Here is a 16,887-nt window from a genome sequence, read left to right as displayed (position 1 = left end):
TTGAAAATAGTGTAATATTGTGTGTGAAGTAGCTGCTTTTCAGTTTAATGTGTGTGTTATGGAATTGTAATCCGACTTTATCTTAAATTCGTGATAGAGTCAGACTTTGGTGTGTGTGTGGTTTTTTTTTTCGCTTTGCGGGCTTCATTTTTGTATGTGTGTGTGCGTGTGTGAAATGCACTTTTAATGTGGCTGTTTCATTTGAAAATAGTGTAATATTGTGTGTGAAGTAGCTGCTTTTCAGTTTAATGTGTGGGTTATGGAATTGTAATCCGACTTTATCTTAAATTCGTGATAGAGTCAGACTTTGGTGTGTGTGTGGTTTTTTTTTTCGCTTTGCGGGCTTCGTTTTTGTATGTGTGTGTGCGTGTGTGAAATGCACTTTTAATGTGGCTGTTTCATTTGAAAATAGTGTAATATTGTGTGTGAAGTAGCTGCTTTTCAGTTTAATGTGTGGGTTATGGAATTGTAATCCGACTTTATCTTAAATTCGTGATAGAGTCAGACTTTGGTGTGTGTGTGGTTTTTTTTTCGCTTTGCGGGCTTCGTTTTTGTATGCGTGTGTGTGCGTGCTTGTGTGAAATGCACTTTTAATGTGGCTGTTTCATTTGAAAATAGTGTAATATTGTGTGTGAAGTAGCTGCTTTTCAGTTTAATGTGTGTGTTATGGAATTGTAATCCGACTTTATCTTAAATTCGTGATAGAGTCAGACTTTGGTGTGTGTGTGGTTTTTTTTTTCGCTTTGCGGGCTTCGTTTTTGTATGTGTGTGTGCGTGTGTGAAATGCACTTTTAATGTGGCTGTTTCATTTGAAAATAGTGTAATATTGTGTGTGAAGTAGCTGCTTTTCAGTTTAATGTGTGTGTTATGGAATTGTAATCCGACTTTATCTTAAATTCGTGATAGAGTCAGACTTTGGTGTGTGTGTGTTTTTTTTTTCGCTTCGCTGGCTTCGTTTGTGTATGTGTGTGTGCGTGCTTGTGTGAAATGCACTTTTAATGTGGCCGTTTCATTTGAAATTGTTTTAATATTGTGTGTGAAGTAGCTGCTTTTCAGTTTAATGTGTGTGTTATGGAATTGTAATCCGACTTTATCTCAAATTCGTGATAGAGTCAGACTTTGGTGTGTGTGTGTTTTTTTTTTCGCTTCGCGGGCTTCGTTTTTGTGTGTGTGTGCGTGTGTGTGTGAAATGCACTTTTAATGTGGCCGTTTCATTTGAAATTGTTTTAATATTGTGTGTGAAGTAGCTGCTTTTCAGTTTAATGTGTGTGTTATGGAATTGTAATCCGACTTTATCTCAAATTCGTGATAGAGTCAGACTTTGGTGTGTGTGTGTGTTTTTTTTTTTTTGCTTCGCGGGCTTCGTTTTTGGATGCGTGTGTGTGAGTGCGTGTGTGAAATGCACTTTTAATGTGGCTGTTTCATTTGAAAATAGTGTAATATTGTGTGTGAAGTAGCTGCTTTTCAGTTTAATGTGTGTGTTATGGAATTGTAATCCGACTTTATCTTAAATTCGTGATAGAGTCAGACTTTGGTGTGTGTGTGTTTTTTTTTTCGCTTCGCAGGCTTTGTTTTTGTATGCGTGTGTGAAATGCACTTTTAATGTGGCTGTTTCATTTGAAAATAGTGTAATATTGTGTGTGAAGTAGCTGCTTTTCAGTTTAATGTGTGTGTTATGGAATTGTAATCCGACTTTATGTTAAATTCGTGATAGAGTCAGACTTTGGTGTGTGTGTGGTTTTTTTTTTCACTTCACGGGCTTCGTTTTTGTGTGTGTGTGCGTGTGTGTGAAATGCACTTTTAATGTGGCCGTTTCATTTGAAATTGTTTTAATATTGTGTGTGAAGTAGCTGCTTTTCAGTTTAATGTGTGTGTTATGGAATTTTAATCCGACTTTATCTTAAATTCGTGATAGAGTCAGACTTTGGTGTGTGTGTGTTTTTTTTCGCTTTGCGGGCTTCGTTTTTGTATGCGTGTGTGTGCGTGCGTATGTGAAATGCACTTTTAATGTGGCCGTTTCATTTGAAAATAGTGTAATATTGTGTGTGAAGTAGCTGCTTTTCAGTTTAATGTGTGTGTTATGGAATTGTAATCCGACTTTATCTTAAATTCGTGATAGAGTCAGACTTTGGTGTGTGTGTGTGTTTTTTTTTTTCGCTTCGCTGGCTTCGTTTGTGTATGCGTGTGTGTGCGTGCTTGTGTGAAATGCACTTTTAATGTGGCCGTTTCATTTGAAATTGTTTTAATATTGTGTGGGAAGTAGCTGCTTTTCAGTTTAATGTGTGTGTTATGGAATTGTAATCCGACTTTATCTTAAATTCGTGATAGAGTCAGACTTTGGTGTGTGTGTGGTTTTTTTTTCGCTTTGCGGGCTTCGTTTTTGTATGCGTGTGTGTGCGTGCTTGTGTGAAATGCACTTTTAATGTGGCTGTTTCATTTGAAAATAGTGTAATATTGTGTGTGAAGTAGCTGCTTTTCAGTTTAATGTGTGTGTTATGGAATTGTAATCCGACTTTATCTTAAATTCGTGATAGAGTCAGACTTTGGTGTGTGTGTGGTTTTTTTTTTCGCTTTGCGGGCTTCGTTTTTGTATGTGTGTGTGCGTGTGTGAAATGCACTTTTAATGTGGCTGTTTCATTTGAAAATAGTGTAATATTGTGTGTGAAGTAGCTGCTTTTCAGTTTAATGTGTGTGTTATGGAATTGTAATCCGACTTTATCTTAAATTCGTGATAGAGTCAGACTTTGGTGTGTGTGTGTTTTTTTTTTCGCTTCGCTGGCTTCGTTTGTGTATGTGTGTGTGCGTGCTTGTGTGAAATGCACTTTTAATGTGGCCGTTTCATTTGAAATTGTTTTAATATTGTGTGTGAAGTAGCTGCTTTTCAGTTTAATGTGTGTGTTATGGAATTGTAATCCGACTTTATCTCAAATTCGTGATAGAGTCAGACTTTGGTGTGTGTGTGTGTTTTTTTTTTTTTGCTTCGCGGGCTTCGTTTTTGGATGCGTGTGTGTGAGTGCGTGTGTGAAATGCACTTTTAATGTGGCTGTTTCATTTGAAAATAGTGTAATATTGTGTGTGAAGTAGCTGCTTTTCAGTTTAATGTGTGTGTTATGGAATTGTAATCCGACTTTATCTTAAATTCGTGATAGAGTCAGACTTTGGTGTGTGTGTGTTTTTTTTTTCGCTTCGCAGGCTTCGTTTTTGTATGCGTGTGTGAAATGCACTTTTAATGTGGCTGTTTCATTTGAAAATAGTGTAATATTGTGTGTGAAGTAGCTGCTTTTCAGTTTAATGTGTGTGTTATGGAATTGTAATCCGACTTTATGTTAAATTCGTGATAGAGTCAGACTTTGGTGTGTGTGTGGTTTTTTTTTTCACTTCACGGGCTTCGTTTTTGTGTGTGTGTGCGTGTGTGTGAAATGCACTTTTAATGTGGCCGTTTCATTTGAAATTGTTTTAATATTGTGTGTGAAGTAGCTGCTTTTCAGTTTAATGTGTGTGTTATGGAATTTTAATCCGACTTTATCTTAAATTCGTGATAGAGTCAGACTTTGGTGTGTGTGTGTTTTTTTTCGCTTTGCGGGCTTCGTTTTTGTATGCGTGTGTGTGCGTGCGTATGTGAAATGCACTTTTAATGTGGCCGTTTCATTTGAAAATAGTGTAATATTGTGTGTGAAGTAGCTGCTTTTCAGTTTAATGTGTGTGTTATGGAATTGTAATCCGACTTTATCTTAAATTCGTGATAGAGTCAGACTTTGGTGTGTGTGTGTGTTTTTTTTTTTCGCTTCGCTGGCTTCGTTTGTGTATGCGTGTGTGTGCGTGCTTGTGTGAAATGCACTTTTAATGTGGCCGTTTCATTTGAAATTGTTTTAATATTGTGTGGGAAGTAGCTGCTTTTCAGTTTAATGTGTGTGTTATGGAATTGTAATCCGACTTTATCTTAAATTCGTGATAGAGTCAGACTTTGGTGTGTGTGTGTTTTTTTTTTCGCTTCGCGGGCTTCGTTTTTGTATGCGTGTGTGAAATGCACTTTTAATGTGGCTGTTTCATTTGAAAATAGTGTAATATTGTGTGTGAAGTAGCTGCTTTTCAGTTTAATGTGTGTGTTATGGAATTGTAATCCGACTTTATGTTAAATTCGTGATAGAGTCAGACTTTGGTGTGTGTGTGGTTTTTTTTTTCACTTCACGGGCTTCGTTTTTGTGTGTGTGTGCGTGTGTGTGTGAAATGCACTTTTAATGTGGCCGTTTCATTTGAAATTGTTTTAATATTGTGTGTGAAGTAGCTGCTTTTCAGTTTAATGTGTGTGTTATGGAATTTTAATCCGACTTTATCTTAAATTCGTGATAGAGTCAGACTTTGGTGTGTGTGTGTTTTTTTTTTTCACTTCACGGGCTTCGTTTTTGTGTGTGTGTGCGTGTGTGTGTGAAATGCACTTTTAATGTGGCCGTTTCATTTGAAATTGTTTAAATATTGTTGGGGGAAGTAGCTGCTTTTCAGTTTAATGTGTGTTTGTTGAATTTTAATCCGAGTTTATCTTAAAGTCGTGGTTGGGATTTTTTCTTTTCTTTTCAATTTTAATCACAGTGTTAGAAAGGCTTCTTAAGTTTTAGTTAATTAGTATTGTTATTTTTGTCTTTAATACTCTCCATCCCAGTAGAGTGCGTCTGTGTTACTTTAAGCGCGCATAGCATTCCGGTTCAGTAGTCTCAGCAGCGCAGCTTTACTTTAATCACTCGCTGATGCTCATCATGCAGCGCTGCCGTGTCAGTGTGCGTCACTGCTGAATGTAAGTTTATTATTTCAGTTCAACAACGGGTGTGATCTCATTTTTATGTATATTTCATTTTTTACTGTTACTGTCAAGGGCTTATTGGGATGTGAACCTGTTGAGAGATTTACTTCTGTTAGTTTCTGTTGTGACTCTATTACCTTTCATCATAATCTCTCTGTGATTTAACTCGCTGGCTTCAATTGACTGCTATAGATGTCAATTCACTGCGTTGAAAATGGCTGACAGCCAATGATTAATGTATCCGCGGGAGTTATTGTGGCCGAGGTGCACTTTATGCATGTAAACTCCTATGTCGCGTCAGTCCGATGGTCCGTCCAGACATGTGCGTTCACGGGCGCCACCATTGCGGCTGGTTAACAGCGCGTTGTGGCGAGCATAGACATATATAGTAGACACCGCATTTAGAGCTGAATCGTATGTTTCAGTATGAGTTGAGTACTTTTACTTTGTAGTGTATTTTAATTATGATGTGTTTAAGGGTTTTTTGTAATTGGGGTGCATTTAAGTACTTTTACATTGCAGTGTATTTAAACTGTGGTGCGTTTAAGTACTTTTACATGATAGTGTATTTTAATTATGATGTGTTTAAGGGTTTTTTTGTAATTGGGGTGCATTTAAGTACTTTTACATTGCAGTGTATTTAAACTGTGGTGTGTTTAAGTACTTTTACATGATAGTGTATTTGAACTGTGGTGCATTTAGGTACTTTTATTTTATAGTTTTAAAACGAAACCGATCCTTAAAACTGCAGACAGTGTACAATGACCAGAGGAATCCTTATAGTTTTCCAAAATCGAAAACTAATGTTTTTGTAGTGCCAGGAGTCAAAGGCCAGTGATTTTTATTTTTTTTTTTAATTGAAGTTATATTAATTAAATTCTTATGTGCTTGTTCTTGTCAGGGTAGCGATCATCACAGCACAGACTGATACTTCGGAGCTCAGAGAAACAGGTACAAGTACATTTAATACAACTTTTTGCTATTAGATTCTTGTTACACCTTTTTGTTTGAGCTTCTGTCTCGTAGGTTAGGTGGAGATGCCTCGTCTGAAGGGCCACAACCGCTCCAAGGCGGCCAGGGCGAGGATGGAGGTCCGCCTTTCTGGACCAGTGGTTGACACCTGTCCACGTATGTAGCCATCTAATTTTTTATTATTCATTTATTTATTTATTTATTCATTAATTCATTTATTTTTATAATGTGTGAGGAAAATTGATTTATTTATTTGCATCCATACATGAATGAGCTCTTGTTTTAATATTTTTAAGTCGTAACGTGTGTTTATATGTCTATTTAACAAGGCCGTGGTACAGGTCGTCGCCATGCCGCGAGGAGATGGCCAGTTTCGTCCCTCACCGGCAGGAGCCACAAGCTGGTCATCCCGGCCGAATCACCCGACAAGAAGGTATTGTTGCGGTAACATTTACCAACATGATACTTGATCTGAGAAATTATTTCAATTTCATTCTTTTATAAAATATTTTTGTGTTTTCAGTTTGTTTTTCTTGTCGGGGACTCCCACCTGAGGGCCATCGTCGATGGCTTTGTGAAGATGCCGGAGAGGGGCATTTCGTTTGGTGCCATGTCGACGCCTGGAGCCTGTGCCAGGGACCTGAGGACTGAGTTGGTGAGTGCGGTCCTCCCTAGGACACCTGACCTTGTTTGTCTTCTCGCCCCCAGCAACAACCTGACTGCGAGCAGGACCGTGGACGAGGCCGGGGTCGACTTCGAGAGGCTCCTTGCCAGCGCTTGCGCTCGGTGGCCGAAGGTAAAATTATTTTAATATTGTTATTTCCTATTCACTATACGGAATGAATTAATGTGGTTTTATGGGATGTTGCAGAAGAATATTTATATAAATAAACAAACTTTTATTATGTAGGTGTTTGTCCTGGACTTCCCTCCACGCCTGACCGTTGACGCAGGTCTCCAGGAACTCTTTCGTCAGGAGTTTCATCGCGTGGCAGCACGCAAGGGTATGTCTTGAATTAAATATGTAATTCAGTTCAAGTGAAGTTGCATGTATAATGAATTGTCTCTTATTGCATGCTTGAAATTATGATTTTCATCACATTATAATAACAGCTTTGATTTATGAAGCGCCTTTCGTGGAACCCAAGGTCACTGTACAAGTAGAAAAGAGACAAATCAGAACAAAACACAAGTGTCGCTTCAACACTGAATGAAATGACTCCACAGTTGGAGCATGGCAAGTAGCCCTGTTGCCAAAGTTTTGCCTGCAGGTGTGGAGAGGAGAGTGACGGTTGACATTGAGGTTGGAGAGATTATGTGCTGCAAGGGAATGGAGAGACTTGTAGCTGAGCAGGAGAAGCTTCAAGACGATCCTAAATTAAAAAATAAATGGATATGTTCAATTCATGTTGTTGTGTTTTTTTTTTTGTTTTTTTTTTTTTTTAGGTGTGAGGTACTACTCCCTTGTGGAGTATTTTCCTCTTCATCGCCTTGATCTGTGGAGTTGGGATGGCGTAAGTTAATATCACAAAGCTTATTGTCCAGGCAAATTATATTTGACAATAAAGTCTAATTTGTAAATTTGTGTTTATGCTCTATATTTTTGCAGGTGCACCTGAGCGAAAGACCAGGAATGGAGCTCCTGGCGGACGTGGTGTGGGAAATCTCAGATCGGCTGCTGGAGACAGCTGCTGAGGTGGAGGTTCGTCCCAGCACTCCGCCACCCACTCCATCTCCTCCTCCACGCCCAGGTCCCAGAGTTGTTGTGAGGGGAAAGATCCGCTCCCCTCGTCCAGCACGCAACCCATTGGATTGGACGCTGGTTGGACCACGCAAGAAGGTAAATGAGTTGAATACTTTTTGGTTTTGTTTTGAGAAACATTTCTCATTTTATTGCAGTAATGGTCAAAATGTACATATTTATCTAATACAATCTAAACTGTTTGTCATTACAGAGGAGCTCCCCAGTGCCACTGTCTCCTGATGCTCCCAAGAGGGGGATGATTCAGCTTAAGGTTTGCTTGTTTTATTTTGCTTGCCTATATTCAGCTATCAAGTAATATTTGTAATTAATAATCAATAGGATTATTTATTGAGTATATCACTGTTTACGTTTTGCCTTTGTCTCACAAGGAGTGTTGCATCCCGCTTACACCTGTGTGGTTCAGCCCAGCCATTCTGGAGTCCATGAACCAGGTCCGTCCGGCTGACCTTGGTGACCCTGTGGATCATCCAGCTGTCCAAAAGCAACGAATGGTAATTTGATGCCAGTTGTGTCTATTGACTGATGATTTCCTTTTAAAGGGTAACTGTCACGACAGCAAAAGCTATACCTTTATAACGTTTCACTTTTCCTACATAAGAAGGTGGATCGTCGCCGCAGGGCTCTTGCTCCCAAGAAGACCCGGGAGAGGCAGCAGGTCTGACAAGCATCTTTTATTTTGTAGAGAAATAAAGTCTGGAAAAACATACAACTCATTCAGCTACCTTATTCGTTTTTGGTTTTTTTCCCAAGGTGGAGCTAGAGGAGGAGTGGCCCTTACCTACAAGGGCTGTGGTGGTAAGGAAATTATGTTTTTAAACACCATTTCATTGTGTTTTTCTATTATTATTATTCTGAACTTGATATTTTTTGCTGATAAATACAGTATATTAATTATATTAGGTCACTTCTGTCCATGATTGTCCAATGCATGTCTTTGTCTTTTTAATGGCCATAACTAAAAAGTAAGACTGCTGTAAAAATTGAAATTTGTTTTTCTGTCATTAGAAAGTGGTGGAGCGACGCAGGAGAACTACTGCTTCCCGCAGGCCTCTGGCACAGAAGCAGGTTTGTCATTTTCTTTTTATTGTCCAACATTTAAGGTATTTGAAATTACTTGTCTTGAGTAGAAGAGCTTTTTTAGTAGTAATAATGAAAGTACATGTGACTTTTTTCACACTGTTGTATTGTTTTTTTTCCTAGGTGGAGGCAGCACCGCGTGTGGGGGAGGAGTCTGTGGAGCCATTTCATGCCATGGATGTGGTAGTGGAGGAGGAGGGTCAGCACACACAAAGATCCAGCAAAGGTCAGAGTGATGCTTTTCTTCCTTACCCGTCCACAGATGTGAATGAGCCCAGTACTTCTGTTGGGGCTCCAGTTCAGACTCAGGTTCAGGTTGAGGTTGAGGTTCAGGTTCAGGTTCAGGCTCAGGTTGACTGTGATGGTGCAACTGAGCCAGAGGATCACAGTCCTCCCAGGGTGGATGGTCATGCAGTACAAGGATCATTTCATCAGGGGGAGGGTCTGTTTGAATTTGCAGGAGTACAGTGTATGGCTGTGGCTTTAGTAAGCCTTGCCAAACACACAGACAGCACTGTGTTTTCCTGGCAAACTCGAGATGTGGACACTGTTCTCCTTTTGGGGGACGAGTTGTACACATCATTGCGAGAAGGCAACGTGATCAGTGCGGGGTATGAAATTTTGTGTGTTTCAGAGCTGCCCAAACAGTGGGTGATTGATGGGCAGACCTGTTACTTTGAATATCCCGAAGTGGCCAGTGGAGCTTTAGGTGGGGTTGATGTGTCCCTGATCGAGGGTGGTCATTGTCACACTCTTGAAAAGGGACTGGAAAAGATGTTTGCTACGTATGACACATGTCTTCTGACAGTGTGTGGCAGTACGTATGCAATCATTAGTCAGAATGGCCACTATGCGTTTGTTGATTCCCATTCGCGTGATGCTGCTGGAATGCCAGACATTTCTGGGTGTGGACAAAGCATTGTGTCCTATTTCAGCAGTCTTGAAGGTGTTCAAGATCACATCTGTGCTTTGGCTGAAGCCCTTGGTTTAAGCAACAGTGCATTTGAGATTGCCAGTGTTACGGTGAGTTACACAGCCCCAGTCAGAAGCAGTGATAGGTGTGTCACTGTGGATGATTCCGATGTTGAATGTGTTGGTGATGTGAATCCTAAACAGCTCCAGTTTAATCCCATTGGCAAATATGTTGCCCAGGCTGTATGTAGACAGCTGAATGTGGATTATGAGAAACTCCTTGCACCAGTGTCTACATCAGTTGGTCCGTTGGGGAGTCCATGTAGGACTGAGAGCATTGTGGCTGATGGGAACTGTTTCTTCAGAGCAGTGTCCCAAGCTGTGAGTGGTTCACAGAAAAGCCACAAGAAGATCCGAAATGCTGCTGTGAAGCAGCTACAATCGGACTCGGTTGAATACGAGAATATCTTAAGAGATGAGTATTCTTCGATTGCACAGTACCTTCAGGACAGTAGGATGCAGTATGCTGGAAGCTGGGCTACTGAGGTTGAGATTCAAGCCACGGCAGATTATTTAGGTGTGAATATCTTCACATGTCACAATGGCCGGTGGCTTGAATATACTTGCAGTAGTTGCATTTCTTCAGAGTGCATCTACTTGGAAAATAAAAGTGGCAACCACTATGACGTTGTTGTTTGTGTTCATGTGCCTGAACAACAGAGTTGCTATGGTCATTGCAAAAACGCTGTGTCTTTTTCCAAAGTGTACAATCTTAGACAGAGTACCAAAACATTTTCATGTCCGGTAGAAACAGAAAGTGTAGAAAATATTGGCATTTGTGTTTCAAAGTACATAAACAGGAAAAAAACAACCCAAAAGAAAGTCCAATATCATGAAAATGTTTTACATAGGGTGAAAGTAAATGATAAAATTAAAAGGAAGTATCGGGAAAATGTTTCACATAGAGAGAGAGATATTCAAAGACTCAAGAAGAAATATCATGAAAATGAAGCACACAGGGCGACTTTAAAATCCATGAGCAAAGAAAAATATAGTAAAGATGAAAAGCACAGGGACACTTTAAAGGCCCTGAGCAAACAGAAATACAGCAAAGATGAAGAGCACAGGAAGACTGTAAAAGCCCTGAGCAAACAGAAATACAGCAAAGATGAAGAGCACAGGAAGACTGTAAAAGCCCTGAGCAAACAGAAATACAGCAAAGATGAAGAGCACAGGAAGACTGTAAAAGCCCTGAGCAAACAGAAATACAGTAAATATGAAGAGCACAGGAAGACTGTAAAAGCCCTGAGCAAACAGAAATACAGTAAAGATGAAGCGCACAGGAAGACTGTAAAAGCCCTGAGCAAACAGAAATACAGCAAAGATGAAGAGCACAGACACAATGTAAAGGCCATGAGCAAACAAAAATACTGTAGAGATGAAAAGCACAGGCAGAACGTAAAAGCCATGAGTACACGGAAGTACCATGGAAATCATGAGCATAGGAGGCGTGTTGCAGCATGTAACAGGAAGAGGATGCAAGAAATTAAAGAAAAGTCAAAGCATTTTGATTTTCTGATGGAGAAATTTTTGGACAAAGTCAGAGACGGTCCAGATTTCGTGTGTTGCGTCTGCCATAGATTGTCGTTTAGACATCAGGTTCTAAATTGTAGGATAGATGATTACAGTAAGAGTAAAAACTCAGCTGCAATTGCCAAGAAATGCATAACAGAAGATTATTTACATCATTGTAATGATGAGTGTGTGATGCCATGTCACTGGGTGGATACAGCTAAAGGTCAGCTATGGATTTGTTACGCATGTCATGGTAAGGTTAACAGAGGTGAAATGCCACCGGAAAGTGTAACAAATAGGTTAGAGGTTCATCCTGTTCCATCTGAGTTGTCATGTTTAAATAGTTTAGAGCAGCACTTGATTGCATTACATATTCCCTTCATGAAAATGTTGGCATTGCCTAAAGGCGGGCAAAATGGAGTACATGGTCCTGTGACATGTGTTCCAGCTAACATTGTTCAGACTAGCAATGTGCTGCCCCGTTCCACTATGGAAGGGTCTTTGCTACCTGTAAAACTGAAACGTAAGCTAACTTACAAAGGGCATTACAGGTATCAGTATGTTGACACTATGCACATTAGGGAAGCCTTGCGGTATTTAAAACAGGCTAATGTGCATTATAAAGACATTGAGTTTAATGAGGAGTGGCTCAATGAATTAGGCAGACAACCAGATGTAGAGGATGTAGAAGTAGGTAGTGATGCTAGAGGAGGATGTAGTGAGGAAATGGCAGATGTTGAAGACCAGATTTTGCATGATGGACAGCAGGACTGTATGTTACAGGACACTTGCTCCATGGCTGTTGATGTTGAGGAGGAATCCCTAGATCAGTATTTTGATGATATGCTGAGCCAGGAGAAAAGACAGGAAAGATTGTGTGACACAGTAGAAAGTGGTGATGCAACTTTAGAGGGTGAAGATGAACTTTTGCATGATCGACAGCAGCACTGTATGTTCCAGGACACCTGTCTCTTGCCTGTTGATGTTGGTCAGGAAGCTCTGGATCAGTATTTTGACGATATACTGAATCTGGCTCCAGGAGAAGGGAACAGTCCTGTGAAAATGCTGTCTGATCTTGCAAATGAAGCCAAATGCTTCCCAGTGTTGTTCCCCCTGGGACACAACACCTATCATGAGAGTAGGCCATATCGTTTGACAATGTCACGATATCTTAACAATAGGATTCTACATGCTGATAGCAGGTTTGCTCAGAATGTAGAGTACATCTTTTTTGGTCAGTACATGTCTGAAATTCAACAGGTTGTGTCCAGTGTGTCGATTGCCTTACGAAAAGGAAAGGGAGACGGTACGACACAAAAGGTGAGCAACCGCTTGTTGAAAGATGACGAGTCTTTGAAGAAGCTGTTGCAGTATGATGAAGGGTATCGTTTTCTCAAACCGATCAGAGGTACCCCGTCTTTTTGGCAAGGAGTACAGCGTGACTTGATTGCTTGTGTTCGTCAGCTGGGTATTCCTACGTGGTTCTGTTCATTTTCTTCTGCTGATCTGCGGTGGACTAATCTTCTGCACAGTATTCTGAAGCAGGAAGGGAGAACTCAGACAGTAGAAAGTTTGGAGTGGGCAGACAGATGTGACCTGCTCCGACGTAATCCTGTCACTGCTGCCAGGATGTTTGATTTCCGCTGGCATGTTTTTCTGAATGAGGTTCTCAAGTCTCCATTGCATCCAATCGGTAAAATTATTGACTACTTTTACCGAGTGGAATTTCAGCAGCGAGGTTCGCCTCATGTTCATTGTCTGTTTTGGATTGAGAATGCCCCCAAGATAGACGAAAACACAGATGAAGAGGTAGTTCAGTTCATCGACAAGTATGTAACATGTGAACTACCTTCACAAGACGAAGGTTTACTTGACATTGTGACATCTGTGCAGCAACATTCAAAGAGGCATTCAAAGACGTGTAGGAAGAATAAAACTGTTTGTCGGTTCAACTTTCCCAGACCTGCTTCCTCACAGACATTTGTGTGCCGCACCACAGAAGATGAGGCATCCAAAAACATGTGCCAATGTAAGAATGTTGATGTCAACACAAATCAGGTAATATGCACATGTGGGAAACAGGGTCAGGACAAGCCTGAGAAGATGGATAAAGAGCTTGCCTCTAACATTTTGAAAGCTATCAAGAGTGCTCTGTCAAATGAGGACCTTACCTTTGATACCACAGAAAATTTGTTTCAATCTTTGGGTATCAATCAAGCCCTTTTTGAGGCTGCATACAAACGTTGTGCCAGAAAAACACACGTTGTTTTAAAAAGGCAGCCTAATGAAGTTTGGATTAATCAGTATAGTAAACCACTGCTAAAATGCTGGAATGCAAATTTGGACATCCAGTATGTGGTTGATGCATATGCCTGCATTGTCTACATCATTTCTTACATTTCCAAGGCAGAGCGGGAGATGGGATTGTTGTTGGCAAATGCCCAGAAAGAGGCTAGTAAAGGTAATGTCAGTGCAAAACAAGCATTGAAAAACTTGGGCAGTGTTTATCTTCACAACAGAGATGTGTGTGCTCAAGAGGCAGTTTATAGATTAACAAACATGCATCTCAGGGAAAATTCTAGGAACGTTGTGTTTGTCCCAACAGGGGAAAATGTTGTGAAAATGAGCCTGCCTATAAATGTGTTGAGGGAAAAAGCAACTGCAAATGAACTTACCACTTCAGACATGTGGATGACTAGTTTGGTTGAGCGTTACAAGAATCGACCAAACGACAGCACATTTAATAACATGTGCATAGCAACATTTGCTTCAGAATATCGTATTCTGACCAAAAATCAAAAATCCAAGAACCCAATTAAATTGAACAATAATTGCGGTTTTGTCACAAAAAGAACACGAACGCAACCGGCAGTTGTTCGTTATATGCGTGTTTCTGAGACCAAAAATTCAGAATTATTTCACATGTCTATTTTGCAGTTGTTTTTGCCCTATCGTGTAGACGAGCAGTTAAAGCCTCCAAATTTTGAATCGTTTGAACTGTTTTATGGTGATGGTCATGTTAGGTTGAGTGATGGGTCATTGCAGTCTGTCAAATCAGTGGTTGACCAAAACAGAGGCAGGTTTGAAAAAATAGACTCAGCAATATTGACTAATATCCAGGAATCAGTAGATCTCAGCGATGAATTTGAAGATGCCTGGGCTCAACTGTGCCCAGAGCAAGAGATCGAGCGAGCTGATAGCAATCAGGAACGGACAGAGAGCAGACAGGTTGTGGAGGAAAACGAAACCGAAAACATTCCAGATTTGGCAGTCACTAGTGAACAGGTTGCACATTTGGAAAAGAAAAGCAACATCATGTGCAGAAGTGACGGATTGGCTTTGATTAGGTCTTTGAATGAAACACAGCTGTCTATTTTCTATGAAATTCGTCAGTGGTGTTTGGCCAAGATCAACGGTCAAAACCCTGATCCCTTTCATGTGTTCATCACAGGTGGTGCAGGGACAGGGAAGAGTCATTTGATCAAGGCCATTCAATATGAGGCAACGAGGTTATTGTCACCAGTGTGTCGTCTACCTGACAACATTTGTGTCTTGTTAACCGCTCCCACTGGGATTGCTGCATACAATTTGCATGCATCAACTATACACAGCACGTTTAGCATTGGAAAGGATGTGCGCTTGCCATACATCCCTTTGGGTGAAGAGAAGCTCAATTCTTTGCGGGCTAAATATGTTGATTTGCAGATATTGATTATTGATGAGATATCAATGGTGGACCATAACCTCTTAGCTTATATTCACGGCAGATTGAGGCAAATTAAACAGACCGGTGACTATTCCCCATTTGGGAAAGTCAGCGTGATTGCTGTTGGAGATTTTTTCCAGCTTCCTCCAGTCCGAGGTAAACCTCTGTACATTGACAATGGACCCATCAACTTGTGGTCTAGTTTTAGTGTTGTTGAGCTGACTGAGATAGTCAGACAGAAGGATGGTGTTTTTGCACAGCTGTTGAACAGAGTTAGAACTCGTTCAAAGGGTACCCCCATGCTGCAGAGTGACGTAGACATTTTGAAAAATTGTGAAACCGGTGAAGTCAGCCCAGCTTTACACATTTTCCCAACAAATATGCAAGTAAATGGGCACAATACTCTGCAGTTAAGGGAGACCTGTCTCGACTATGTCGAGATAAATGCTAAAGATTACGTGAATAGCAAGAAAACAGGGAACCTTGAGCTGAAAGGTCGACATCATGCCAACACTTCTCACACGTGTTTGGCTGAGAAGTTGTTGCTTGGCAGGGATGCACGGGTGATGTTAATCAAAAATATCGATGTAATGGATGGTCTAGTGAATGGTGTTTGTGGCACTGTAACAGATATAATTAGGTCAGAGACTAGTGACTTTCCTCTTAAAATCTATGTGAAGTTTGATGACGAGCATGTGGGTGCACAGAGGAGGAAGGAGTCACCAAATGTTCCCATAGATTTAATTGGTTCTACAGCCATTGAACCAGAAGAGGAAAGGGCTACAAAAAATGGTGGCATGAGACGACAGTTTCCCCTTAAACTGGCATGGGCTGTTACAGTACACAAAGTTCAGGGTATTACTGTTGATGAAGCTGTGGTTTGTCTTGAGAGGGTATTTTCAGCTGGGCAAGCCTATGTTGCATTAAGTCGTGTTAGAAATTTGTCAGGATTGATAATTCAAGATTTCAAAGAGAAAGCAATATATTGCAAGGACGACATTAAGGATGCAATTCAGAATATGCCCAAATTCCCGATAGAAAATGTATTCACAGAACACAGATTGAGTACACAAACATTCACTGTGTTCTTGATGAATGTACAAAATTTAACTCTTCACCTTGCAGATTTGGCAACATGTACACAGCATTTGCAGCTTAACTGTATTGCTGTTACAGAAACATGGCTACCAGCTTCTCCACCAGCCCAAACACTAAACATTGATGGCTATACTTTTCATAGTTGTCCTCGCAGTTCGTCCTATTCTAGCAACAATCTGGCCTTAATTGCTTTGCAAGGACAACAACATGGTGGAGTGGGCATGTACACTTCAAACAGTGTGGCATATGAAAGACTCCAAATGCCTGATGTAAATTTAGAATGTTTAATTTTTAAATTCATTAGTTATGAGATATTGGTAGCCGTGATTTACAGACCACCTTCATATCCCATGTCTTTGTTTAAAGAACATCTCGGCAAATTAATTGATTGGCTCGATCCACAGTGTGAAACTATCACAATCATGGGAGATTTCAATGATGACATTTTAAAATCATCATCAATCTGCAAATTTGTAACTGACAGAGGCTTTGTTCAGGACGTCTCAGAACCAACCACAGAGAGAGGTACTTTAATAGATCATGTGTATTTAAAGTCCTCACAGTATGTTGTTGGGTCTGTTGTTTGTCCCACTTACTTTAGTGATCATGAGGGGATTTTGTGTACTTTGACGGTTGTAGATGATGATGATGAGGAAGATGAGGAACTGTAGTTATTTGTTTGTTACAGTTGTAAGATCATGTGTTATGTGCTTGATTTGATAAGAGGCTGAGAGAGGTACGGTAATTGTTAATGTGTATTTTAAAGTCCTCATGGTTTGTTAGTGGTAGATTTGTTGTCGTTGTTGCTGTTCATTTGTGCATTTGACTGGGTAACTGCATCAGTAGTGAAGTACCCTGACTTAGGTAGCCGCCGGGCAGAGTTGGAGAACTTGCCACTGTTTTATTTAGGAGGTAATCATGAGGAGGGGGCAGAAATTGGCTCGAATTAAGTCTTTGCACTTTGCAGAGCAAATTTGATCATGATAG

At 40.4% G+C, this 16,887-nt stretch overlaps 1 protein-coding gene across 1 annotated transcript; it reads left to right on the top strand.

Moving 5' to 3' along the window:
* The first annotated feature begins 10,556 nt into the window (after positions 1-10,556).
* Positions 10,557-16,631, top strand: LOC131465769 (uncharacterized). Its single transcript, XM_058638657.1, has 2 exons — positions 10,557-10,925; positions 11,559-16,631. The coding sequence occupies exons 1-2, from the start codon at positions 10,557-10,559 to the stop codon at positions 16,569-16,571; spliced, it is 5,382 nt and encodes a 1,793-aa protein (XP_058494640.1). The 3' UTR covers positions 16,572-16,631.
* Positions 16,632-16,887: the final 256 nt, after the last annotated feature.

The sequence above is a fragment of the Solea solea genome, chromosome 9 (assembly GCF_958295425.1).
Source record: "Solea solea chromosome 9, fSolSol10.1, whole genome shotgun sequence".
NCBI lineage: Eukaryota > Metazoa > Chordata > Actinopteri > Pleuronectiformes > Soleidae > Solea > Solea solea.
This window is presented reverse-complemented; position numbering and strand designations above follow the sequence as displayed.